Genomic DNA, 13,798 nt, shown 5'->3' on the forward strand with positions numbered 1-13,798 from the left:
GAACCTGGTGCGTTTTCTCCCCTGGCTCGGTTTGTTTAGGCATATGTGAACATGGCAATCGCGCTCGGACCCGCACCAAAACAATCGCTCCGTCTGAACGAGGTGGTCTCGACCCGATTACAAACGAACTCTGGAGCGGTTCGCTTGTGGTGTGAAAGAAATCCGACCCAACGGACCAATGACCCAAATGATATCATATTTCATAGTGGGAATGCGTTATATAAAATGCAGCAGTGTTTGATCCTGTAGTGAGCACATTAGTTACTGCAGTTAAAAACCAAAGAGCAGCTCATCATCTTAAAATGTTGTGTAATCACGCTTATCTGTGCAAGTCCTGACGAAGCCTTGATTCCATTCTTGCTGCATTATAACATTCATATAGTGTTTCCATGTGTCTCGCCTACTAGACAGCGCCGAGAGATAGAGAGAGCGCGCTTGAATTAATATGGATATAATTTAACAGCAGGAATGAAGGCTACATTCGTATAGTGTTTGCGTGTGTCCTGACAGTACAAAAAAGCCACAATATGCTCATGGAGTGAACTTGTAAATCATTTTAATGGATGACGCTGAGAAAACTCTGACCAATAAGGGGACAGTTGTACACGCATGTGACTTGCATAACCACATTTTTGTGAGCTTTGAAATATCGCCTTGTGAAAGCAAACCGAACCAAGAAGAAAATGCAACATTGTAACAAAATTAGTCCCTGTTTCGGAACAATGCAATCGATCTACAGGTGTGAAAACACCCTTAGTCTTTGCACGTTCGCTGGATCGGTACTTCCGCCTACGTCATACGTGACCTTTCCAACATGATTACGTAATGCGTGGAGCATCACAGAGCAGAGCAAGACGAGCATTTGAGGTTAAAAAGTATAGAATTTGTATTTTTTTTAGAAAATGGCTGATGGTTTCTCTAGATAAGACTCTTATTCCTCGTCTGGGATCATGTAGAGCTCCTTGAAGCTGCACTGAAACTGACATTTGGACCTTCAACCCGTTGAACCCCAGTGAAGTCCACTATATGGAGAAAAATCCTGGAATGTTTTCCTCAAAAACTATTTCGACTGAAGAAAGAAAGACATGAACATCTTGGATGACATGGGGGTGATAAAATTATCAGGAAATTTTAATTCAGATGTGAACTAATCCTTTAAAGCACATGACAAACAACCAGTTTCAGATGTAAAAAGGAATCTGCAAATATAATGGATTATACATAAAGGCTTTTAAGTTTTTACCAATAATATTTTAATAATTTTTTTAAACTTATAATAAATAAATAAAATAAACCCACAGAAAGGCAATCCCAGAATGCACTGTGACGGGCTCCGTGAAAAGACATTCAATTTTGTTTTTGTATATTTCTACTTATTAGAGTAATTAGCTTAATAATATACTAACACCAGTTTCTACTGCAATGAACTAGATATTTGGAGTTGATATACAGTAGTTACATTTAAAATCCCCCTGTAGTCCATAATTTTATCCCTTAAAACTCATCTTTGATCAACAAAATGACACATTTAAAGGTTTTTTCATGTGAAAAAAAAAAATCTTCATGCCTTAAAATAGCTTGAATGTAACTCTACACCCTTGCCTCATTTAGTATATGCAGATCTATGAATATGCAAATTAGCCCCGCCTCCACTCACTCATGCCAGCTCAGAGATCCACTCGGTCAACTTACTGAGGTAAACGCTGCACAATGTTATCGCTTTTTACAACATCAGAGAAATAACGGTAATTCATATGATTAGCCTTTTGCTTGACTATGTTATAAAACAGCTAATAATGTGTTGCTATACACCTATATTGCTAAATCTACAGGATTTTTCGTGTTACGATCATTTGTGTTGCAATGGTCAAAGACATCTGTCAAGTACATATTTACTCTTTTAACCCTTAAAAGCAAACAAACTAGGTAAGACAGTGGAAAACAAGGCAGCTCACTAGGGTTTGAAACAAGAAAGCATTCAATCTCTTATATCCAAGCCTGAAATCTTTGGCACAGATATTTTCCATTCTATCCTGATATATGAATCAGACATACAGCAGAGAGGATAACGGTTAATGAAACACATTCTTCTGTCTGTTCATAACAAAGAGGTCAACATGGCTCTCAGACACAGATAAGCCTCTAAATGACATGAAATGCCACAAGAAAGAAAAAACACAGGCCAGTGATGGAGGGATAGAGAGAAAGAAAGAGTCAGTTATTCCAGGTTTCCCTTTGAGCCGAGTGCTTTACGTAACTCCATCCTGACCGCTGTGACATCACTGCGCGCTCTTCTGCACCCATCAGCCCTCGGGGCAGTAATGACTTCTTATGACTCTAAGACAAAACACCAGCAAACGGCTAGTGTCGTCATACAGCGCTTCATGAGCTGCACAGCGCTGACCGCTAAACTGCGTAAAACAGCACAAAAAATTATCTAATATGAGCACAACAGTGACCGTGCGCTTTTTCACCATCACTGCTAAAGGGATTTTTTTTTAAATTCAAATTTTCTGAGATGATATTAACATTTTCTGAGATGAATCACAACATTACAAACTTTGATTTTGAAGCAAAAGCATTTTTAGAAAATAAGAAAAAAACAAAATGGAGCATTGCAGAAATTATGGTGCAACATAAAACTTTAAAAAAATTGTAAATACAGAAAAAATTTTTTATATTATATATATATATATATATATATATAATATACACACACACACACACACACACACACACACACACACACAGACACACACACACACTTCTAATATCAATTTTTAAAAATATTTTTAAATTAGTATTTTAACTATATTTAAAATACATTAATTAATAATCATGTAAATTATTTTAAATATTATATATACTAAATATTGTATATCATAAAAGTGTAATATTGAATAAAAAATATAAAAAACAATTACAGATAAAATAATATACATAAATATTAATATATTTAAAATACATTAATTAATAATCATGTAAATTATATTTAAATATGATATATACTAAATATGTGTATATCATAAAAGTGTAATATTGAATAAAAATAACAAAAAAACACAATTACACATAAAAATATAATATATATATACATTTAAAAAAAAAAGTTTAAAAAATATTTGTATTCAGATATAGACTGATTAAATATATACTAAATATAAATTATAATACACAATTTATTTTTAATATATAGTTTTTTTCTCAATATAAAACAATATATAAATTAACACAATATATAATATAATATTGCATTAACATACTGTATTATAATTCACACATATATATATATATATATATATATAATATATTTTAATATTAAAAAGTATATACATATAATATATACTTATATTATATATATATATATATATATATAATATATATATATATATATACCAATGTATAATATAATATATATAAATAATATCTTAAGCTTAACTTCAGAGCTCATGGTAGGTATTGTCTTAAAATGTTGCTAAAGATCAACATTCAGCTAGTAAAGATTGACTAGTGGACTTTAAAAAGTTATGAGCAGTCTTGAAGAAAAAAAAAAGAGATTACTAACTTTTAAGACTAGTCTAAGCAGTTTATTCAACTGGCCCCTGCTGACCCCTACTGTTGTGCTCTACAGCAAAGTTTAGTTTCTGCTAAGCAGCCACTGATTCTGTCGTCCTGTGAGACGACTCACACAAACGCAAGAGAAGAAAGAACAGGAAATGGAATGACAAAGTTCACTTCTCATTATCTGTCACCATCAAGTGAGCAGTGAACCTTTCCCGCAGCAGCCCAAGGTAACGTGATACGGTTCCTGCTCTTTTGTACGCGCCCCTGAGGGCCGTGTGGGTGGCAGACTGGAGGTCATTAGCACATTATGTGACATAGGTGTTGTTTTTCACACCTACTTCCCCAGAGGCGAAGATCACCATTCATCTCCAAACCAGATGATCTTCGGCAACCAGCTGAACGTGCATGTGCTGTTTTAAAGACAAAAAACTTATTTCCTTAAAGGGGATCTATTATGCTCTTTTTCAAAGTCTTGAATTTGTTTTTGGGGTCATTAAAGGTGAAGTGTGTAATTTTAGTGGCACTAACAGTATCGCAAAACAGGAACGAAGGACATTTGAGTGGTACGTGCCAAACCAAAACTTGATCCCTGAATTATAAACATAGTACGCATGAACGGCCATACAAATAACACACTCCAAGTCTGAGGCCAACATTATGCTGTTCCAACTGGTAGCAATTCAGCTCACGTTATCCAGATTACCCAGCTCAAGTTGAGAGAACTCCCAGGCACACGAGAGGTCGTGTGCCAAACGGTATTAAACAGTGCTTCACAGAGTTTTCTTGTTCGACTAACTAAGAGGGAAACCTACACAGGGTCTACGCTAAAAAAACACAACTCTTCTGGGACAAACCCTTATATGAGAAACATGAAACTATAATCAATAAAGAGCCATTTCATCCAGCAATGCAATGTTTTTTTTCTTCTTCCATTTTTGTCACTTATGTAAGACTAAACACCCTGGGAATTTTCTGACAGCTTCAAGCAACAAGATTCATAGCACACGTGTCAAAGGGAATGCACAGTTTGACATTCATAAGACAGGGAGCTAGCAAGATATAAAGGGCCCTATCATGGAGCGACGCAAGTATTTTTTACTAGTTTCAGCCCGACACAGTTATCATTTTCACATCCAGCAAGTTGTTTAAATAGCAAATGCACTCGCAAGGCTGCATTTATTTGATGAAAAAATACAGTAAAAACAGTAATACTGTGAAATATTAAAATTTTTGTTGACAAATTGCTTTTGTTTCTCTTTTGTGAGTCACTTTGGATAAAAGCGTCTGCTAAATGTATATATTACAGTTTAAAATGTGAATATATAGTAAACTGTAATTTATTCCTGTGATCAAAGCTGAATTTTCAGCATCATTACTCCAGTCTTCAGTCCATATTTAGCACTCGAGAGATCTTCAGTAAACACTCTTTAAAGACGATAATGAAACATTATTGAGAGGGTGGGAATGAAACGTCTTGAAACGTCTATGAAACAGAATGTAATTTTGGCTATATTAGTCCGTCCTGATTCACATTTCCACTCCAAGTTGGGAAATCAATGGGCGACTGGAGCTGTTATTGATCGACCTGCATGATATTGGCTGATTTTCTGCCTCAGAACCAAGACGACAATCTGAAACCGTGTTGACAGATGCTCCATGGGAAAAACAGCTCTACATATGGTGTATTTGAGACCAAATGCATGTTGATTTTGAGTCATATAACCATGCATTATTTGCATTAACACTTTCAGAACTGCTGTGTTACAGATATAATTCAGATTTGTGAGAAACGGTTACTTTTCTTATGCACATTCTCAAGGCATCTTTACACAGCCAAGTTAAGGCTGTAAAACTCAGTGTTAAAGATACAATGCTGCATTAAAGCCAGACTAAATTATGGCTGTTCTGACCCACCTCAGGCCCTAGGATCAAAAATATACAGTTTTAATTGCTGTTTAAATGCATTTATGCCACCTCTAAGCAGCATTAAATACTCTGTGTAAAGACACCAAAATGCCACTTAAGAAGCTTTGATCCAGTTAATTAATTACTTCTCTAAAGTGCAAGACGTTTTAAGAATCATTCTGTCATTTTCTTTTTTGATGATAGCTGATGTTACAAGTTTTCTTGCACAACAACTGTAGGAACAACTGTATTTTGAAAGAAATTATGGTTAGCATGGTATATCGGAAGTATCTAAAACCCTCATAACCACGGTAAAAATCAGAAAAAATTAAATGTAAAAATGTTAAAGAATCGGTCACCGAAAAACACATACTGATTGACCACTACTTTGAGCATTAGAACAATGAATGTTGCTTATCGCTATAAAACATCAGCAAAAGCAATATATTAAAAGACATTATGCATTAGGGCTGCATGATTAAACTAATTAAAACATTTATTGATAATAATAACAATAAATAAATATAGCTGTAAGCAGCAGTTAAGGGGCCAAGCACAAACAATTAGCAATTAAAGGCATATTAAGATGATTTTAGGCAAAATGACTAAAAAAATCATAAACACGGTCACTAATAAAGATTTAATGGTTTATCACTTTTGACCAATAGATGGTGCTGTGACCAAATTGATGAGGTGTGGTCAGGGTGAGGTGACAATAACACATGCAAAGTTTGGTGTCAATATGCCAATATTTCAATATTTTGGAATCATGCCTCAAATTTTTTGCTGTGGTATACGAAAACAATTTTGTCTATTGACATGAAATCCAACATTTTTTGTCGGCACAGTCTGAAGATGATACAATTTGATTTTGGTGAAAATCGGACGAACAGTCTAGGAGGAGTTAGAAAAAGTAGCTTTTGAAAGAAAATCAAAATGGTGGACAGGAAGTTTGTCCATAACCGGTATCTATGTTCTCGGCATGACCCAATGAATCTATTGAGACCATTTTCATTACAATAGGTTAATATAGTCAAAAGTTATTCAAATTTTTGGAAATTTCATTATAACTTTTGACCACAAGGTGGTCTCGAAACTTTTTGAGTTACTGGTTACTGTCAGGGCATGGTGCCGAAGACCCATACCAAGTTTCGTAACGATACGCTAATGTGTTTATAAAATACAGCATTTTATGACAAACTCAAAATGGTGGATATGGGAAAATTGTATATCATTTGACTCGGCATGACGGCAAATCTAACGAGACCACAGTTATGATTTTTGGACAAACCGTTCAGAAGTTATAAGCAAAAATAGCCATTTTTCATATCTCCGGACCAGTAGGTGGTGCTGTGCCGAAATGCAGCAAGTAACCTCAGGTCATTCTTGTGATGACATGTACCAAGTTTGGTCAGAATACGATAAATCGTTGAGAAGATACAGCCTTACAACTATTGTCGCAAGCACTTCGTAAAATTTGTTTGTGCGTTTTTCGAAAACGGTTTGACAAATTGACTTGAATTCCATAACTTTTTGTCAGCATGATCTGAAGAAGATCTGCTGCAGCTCAGTTTCAGGGTCTTGGCAATCTTCTTATAGCCTACGCCATCTTTATGTAGAGCAACAATTCTTTTTTTTCAGATCCTCAGAGAGTTCTTTGCCATGAGGTGCCATGTTGAACTTCCAGTGACCAGTATGAGAGAGTGAGAGCGATAACACCAAATTTAACACACCTGCTCCCCATTCACACCTGAGACCTTGTAACACTAACGAGTCACATGACACCAGGGAGAGAAAATGGCTAATTGGGCCCAATTTGGAGGGGTGTACTCACTTTTGTGGCCAGCCCTACTATTCATATCATTTACTTAACTACGGCTTCAACCGCAGCTCATCCAATCAGATTTCAGCATTCTAGATTAGTACACACCCCTTGCTCGTCCAGTTTGAGGAGCTGTTCGGGGACTTTGGGTGAGTTGAGGGCCAGTCGGAGGCACTGGATGTTCAGCTCAGGCACCACGTACTCCAGCACTTCCTTCAGAGGGAGACCGCGGGCCGTCCCGTGCCTCGCCGTGGAAGGCACAGCATCCTCCAGGATCGCCCCTCGCAAGGTAGTTAACTGATGAGGGCCAGAGAAAGAGAAGAGCTGTTAGTGTGCTTGAATTACAAAGAGATTCATTAAACATTGCATGCATTTGTGACATTTTCCTGCATCAAACTATCAAAATCTTTATTATCCGATGACAAGACAGCAGTTTTTACTATTCTGGGTCAACATATCAGCCGAGTATGTGACCTCAAGTACTTAATCCTGTCAGTTTATGAGAAAATAAAACTTTCAGTAAGGAAATGTAGAGATCCCATTGGGATATCAAGTTATTGGCAGGAGATTCGAGAGCGTACTCTTGTCTGAAAGGAAGAAATTGAGTCTTGACCCTTTTATCTGCACTTATAAAGTAAAAGCCTTTTAAGCTGAATTCTCAAGCATCTCTTTAAAGGGTCATTCTGAGATTTTGATTCATGTGAGTATCTATGGCATGTAGGAAATGACAAAAGGCTTCATAATTCAGTCTAATTGTGAACAAGAGCCATTAGAAGCTGAAGATCAAAGCCCAAGGTTTAGTGCAGCGATGCAATTGATAAGAGAAAGGAATCTGCATGTCGGCGTTTGTTGATTTACTGTCCTTGAAAATTATGATAATAAGAATATTTCAGCCCAAAAAAAAAAGAAAAAAGTTAATTAATATTTTGCATAAGGAAATATAAAGTTTATTTTAAGATCATTAAGATTATTTCCATGACAATTAAGATTATCCATCCCAAAACAAATAAATAATCAAACAAGTAAATTAATGAATAAATAAACAAATGATTCACATTTTATAATTTGGATAGAGACAAATAGACTTCATATAAAATAAAATATTAATTGATTAATAGGGATTCTTGTAAATGTTGCCAATGAAGACATTTTCAATCTTGTAATTTTGAAAGGGGGAGGGTTTTATCTCTTAATATTAATTAAATCCTTAATTTCAGCAGGTAAAACTTTATACTTTTTAATTATTTAAATGTTTATGTGGAAAATATTTCAAGTGCGACACCTCTAGTCCATCTGAAAATCCTCTGAAACTAAAAGCTGTATTGTAATTAGGGCCATCAATCAATTAATTTTAACTACATGATATGCTCATTAATTAATGTAATTAAAATCACAATTATCAATATTTATTTATATCAGTATTTGCTGAGAAATTTACGTCCATTAGTCAAGCACTCACGTACCTGACTCGTCCTGAAGGTGACCCGATAGTTATACTGTGACGCCTCTTTGTCTTTCCCATCATCCAGCTTTTCTCTCCGCACGCTGATGGCCACCGGACCCAAGTTCTCATCCACCCCGAAGTAGTTCTGGTGCTCTGGGGGTTAACGACAGGAAAGAGAGGAAGATATGAGGTCAGGGTCAAGAAGGCGAGATAACACTTTCCAAGAAGACCCTACAAAGTGAGTGAGAGACCCTGAGCGGACCGGACAGGAAGAGCCGACAGGAAGTTGGCAATTTAAACTCTTCACGGCCTCTCTGGAGCTGGTCATGCTGAGGAGATACACAGACGGGAGACTCCACTGATAACACACCATCTTATTTTAGGATTTTTGCATTGGGACATTATTAAAATAAATAAATAAATAAATAAATAAATAAATAAATAAATGTTTATTTTAGGATCATTATGATTTTTGCATTGTGACATTATTTTCATGACTATTAAGATCATTTGTCTCAAATAAGTAAAGTCTTATTTTGATGGATGGATGGATGGATGGATGGAACGATGGATAGAACGAACGAATGATGGATAGAATAAAAGATGGATGGAATAAACAATGGATGGATGGACAATGGATGGATGGAACAAACTAACAATTGATGATGGAACAAACTAACAATGGATGGAATGAATGAACGAACTATGGATGGAATAAATGAACAATGGATGGTCAGAACAAATGGATGGACTATGGATGGAATGAACAATGGGTGGATGGATGGATGACAGACGGATGGATGGAACAAACAAACAAACAATGGATGGATGGATGGATGGAACAAACAAACGATGAATGGGTGGAACAAACGATGATGGAACGAACAAACAATGAATAGATGGTACAAACTATGGATGGAACAAACAAACAATGGATGGATGGATGGATGGAACAAACAAACGATGGATGAAATGAATGAACGAACAAACAAATACATGATGGATGGAATGAACTAACTATGGATGGATGGATGTAACAAACAAACATGAATGGGTGGAACAAATGATGATGGAACGAACAAATAATGAATAGATGGTACAAACTATGGATGGAATGAACAAACAATGGATGAAATGAATGAACGAACAAACAAATAAATGATGGATGGATGGATAAATGGATGGATAGATAAATAAAGCATTTTGAGACCATTATGATTTTTGCATTGCGACATTATTTACATAAATAAATTAAATAAAATTTATTTGATAAGGTAATATATTTTAAATAATTTATAAATTCTTTTCTTTTTTGATTTTTGAGTAAAATAAAATAAATGTAAAACATATTTTAAAAAATACAAAAAAATAAAAATAAAATAACAACTGGCAAATGTGGATTATTTTAATTTGGCGTCATTCAAAGTTCAAATGTCCAATTATATGTCACGTCTGTAGGCAATGATGCAGTCTGATCCAGGGCACATCTCCATAGATTTCCACACAGTCTCAGGAGACACATTAGTGTCATATATGACCCATAATCTCTGATTTCACTGCACCATAGGGGTCCGTCAGAGATTAACAACAAAAATAAAACCCGCCACAGACTAGGCTTAACCTCTTTCTTTTTGATATCCTTTTCAGTAAGCCCCTTTGTAGACAAACATGCATTTGGGCACCATGTTGAAAACCTGAGGCAAAAATTATGCAATATAATAAGCAATGTGCACTAAAGCATGCCATAGGGAGAAAAACATTTGGATAATGTGTATTGATGCAAAACACAAAACAAAAAAATATGGGACAACAAGGAAATTGGCAACAGCTCAAGTAGTGTGCGGGATCCTGCTAATGACACAACACGAAAAGCAAATACAACCTTATACAAAGTTACGATAGCAGGAGCAACCTGCATGATGGGAGAGATCTGAAAACTCCTACTCAAACAGCCCTTAATCCAACTCAAATCCAGCGGTGAACAACAACAAACACCCTCAGCAGTGACACTTCATCTCATCCTCTCGAACGGACTCATGAGGTTAAAGCCTAAAGCTGCAGTGAAGAGTAAAACAACATGAGCACTGTCGACTGCCGAAATCTTCTCTAAAATCCACTTTACTAGACTCCTGCAGGAAAATCCAGTTAAAACCAGCTTTTAATGAATGATCTTCTGGTTTTGACATGGTAGACCATCTTGGTCTTGGTCTGATTTGTGAGGATACCATAGTACTTTTGTATCCACAGATTACAACGAGCTTCTTCTCATGTTGGTGACATCACAAACACCAAAATTTACATAAACCCCGCCCCATAGAACACACAACAAAGGAGTTGTTGTAGTAGAGTGTTGTTGCCATGCCGTCATTTTACGCCGGACTGCTTCACAAACGAGGGTCAATTCAATGCTGGATTTGCACAAAAGATTAACATGACGGCACATGCTAGTCGATGAGTTGAATCAACTCCACAGCAACTACATAAATTTATCCACTAACCATTCAGAAACGTCTAAAAGTTGTAACTTCTTCCTGAGTCTCTCCATCAGTGTCGACTCCGGTTTGAACAATGTAAGGCTGAACACCGTTCGTCATTTTGTCTGCGTGAGATTCTCCAGCTTTGTTGTTGTTGAGCAACCAAAGCACAAGCTGTTAAAGCTCCGCCCTCTTCTGGAAAGGGGGCTGGGAGCAGCAGCTCATTTGCATTTAAAGGGACACACACAAAAATGGTGTGTTTTTGCTCACACCCAAATAGGGGCAAATTTGACAAGCTATAATAAATGATCTGTGGGGTATTTTGAGCTGAAACTTCACAGACACATTCTGGAGACACCAGAGACTTATATTACATCTTGTGAAAGGGGCATTATAGGTGCCCTTTAAACTGTCTGAAAGACATCAGCTTGCCTATCACCAACAGGAGGCATCGAGCTGAGTATGTTGCCATTATGCTTAACAAGATGAAGTATTAATAACATTCGTGCATTAATGCAACCGTAGTGCGGGCATGTCAGATCTTGCATCCTCCCTGATCATGCAGCATCTTGGTCACGAAGAGGGAGCAAATCGGGAGAGGAAGTTAATGGAATCAATGCTACTCCCTGGGTGATAAAAGCATCACGGAAAGTAAAGGTGTGAAAGCGGATAGTGGCTCTTGGGAGAGACATGTTGACAGGTCTGTCCTTTTCAGGTCCCTGAAGAGACGCTGACGGGGTGATGATCAGCTATGAAAGGTTAAATGGACTCTGACTGTTAGTCTGAAGTCGGGAAAGTCAGACTGACAAAATAAAATCAAGGCTTTCAATTTAATTCAATTTCAAGTTATACATGATTCTAACTATGCATTCTATTTAATTCAATGCATTAAGGTTAATTTAATTTCAAATTATGCTTTCAATTTGAAGTCATGTTATCAAGTTAAGCATTCCATTTAATGCAATTTAAAGTTATGCATAGAATTTAATTAAAAGTCATGCATTCAATTTATGCATTCAATTTAACTTGATGATAAAATGATTCATTCAGTTTAATACAATGTAAAGTTATGCATTCACTTTGATTCAATTTTATTTTGTGCATTCAAACTATGCATTCTATTTAATTTCATTTAAATGTATGCATAAAAGTTATGCATTTAATTTAGTCATGTAATCAAGTTATAAGTTACCAATTTGATGCAGTTTAAAGTCAGGCATTCAAGTTATGCATTAAATTTAATTCAATTTAAAGTCATCCATTAAATTTTATTCAATGTAAGGTTATGTATTCAAGTGACGCATTCATTTTAATTCAATTTTAAGTTATGCATTCAAGTTGTGCATTCGTTTTAATTCAATTTTAAGTTGTTCATTCAAACTACGCATTCTATTTAATTCAATTTAAATGTATACATTAGAGTTATGCATTTATTTCAGTTTCAAGTTATTCATTTACTTTAGTCATGTTATCAGTTTATAAGTTATCAATTTGATTCAGTTTAAAGTCATGCATTCAGTTTAATTTAAAAATCATGCATTAAATTAAAATCAATTCAATTCAACTTTAAGTTATCCATTCATTCTAATTCAATTTGAAGTCATGCATTCAAGTTATTCATTCAATTTAATTCCATTTAAAATTAACCATTCAGTTTAATTCAATGTAAAGTTATGCATTCACTTTTATTCAATTTTAAGTTGTGCATTCAAACTATGCATTCTATTTCATTTGATTTAAATGTATGCATTAGAGTTATGCATTCATTTCAGTTTCAAGTTATGCATTTAAATTTAGTCATGTTATCAAGTTATAAGTTATCAATTTGATGCAATTTAAAGTCATGCATTCAAGTTATGCATTAAATTTAAATGTATCCATTCAATTTAATTCCCAAATGCTAACATTTCTATTTTGACAAATCTGTCATCATTATTTGCTATTATTGCCTTTATCTTCATTGTATTAATCAGCATTAAATTACTCTGTTAACTATTAGCAAGATATTAGCAAATCTGCATTACCTGCAACAGTTTAAAAAGAATAACTAAATAAATAGATTTGGCTATTAGTTTAGAATTAACCAAGAGCCCATATACAGCCAAAAAGTTGTCTGAATCTGGGTCCATTTTGATTTCATTTTGAGTTTAAACTCTCTCCCTCCTTAAACGGCACTTAAAATAAATAGTTAAATGCACAAGACTAATCAGTGTCTTAAATATAACCCTGCACAAATGGAGGCACAGAGGAAATTGAGCTCTTCTGCTTGACACGGCAAGGCGGATGATTATCTATTTCCCAATAGAACGAGCTTGCTAACATGATTTATTGTCATTTGAGCTGAGCTGTAATTTACTTATTCGCTATGGCTGGAAAGCCCGTGAACGTGCAGGACACAATCACAGCTTTCACCCACAGGCTGCGGCTCATTATTCAGCGTAGTCAAAGGAAAGAAACAAATTTCTCCATGGCAAGAGGTGGAGCAGCTGTTTTTCAGAGCTTAGGAATGGGTAACACAATCCTGTCAGGACTATGCAGATGTGCAGACATGCAAAAGAAGCAGTCTGACAGCCGCTGACACCTTCTCAG

The 13,798-nt window shown here is 35.5% G+C and overlaps 1 protein-coding gene across 5 annotated transcripts in view; it reads right to left on the bottom strand.

The window, feature by feature from the left end:
* LOC127524783 (signal-induced proliferation-associated 1-like protein 2) overlaps positions 1-13,798 on the bottom strand; it is a 150,249-nt gene that overhangs the window by 76,098 nt on the left and 60,353 nt on the right. For all 5 annotated transcript variants that reach the window (XM_051916667.1, XM_051916669.1, XM_051916668.1 and 2 more), the window contains 2 exons: positions 8,755-8,888; positions 7,400-7,588 (listed from right to left, as the gene is read on the bottom strand). In XM_051916667.1, the coding sequence (XP_051772627.1) occupies positions 7,400-7,588; positions 8,755-8,888 (323 nt within the window). The remainder of the gene's footprint in view (positions 1-7,399; positions 7,589-8,754; positions 8,889-13,798) is intronic.

This window comes from Ctenopharyngodon idella, chromosome 13, assembly GCF_019924925.1.
Source record: "Ctenopharyngodon idella isolate HZGC_01 chromosome 13, HZGC01, whole genome shotgun sequence".
In the NCBI taxonomy this organism is placed as follows: Eukaryota; Metazoa; Chordata; class Actinopteri; order Cypriniformes; family Xenocyprididae; genus Ctenopharyngodon; species Ctenopharyngodon idella.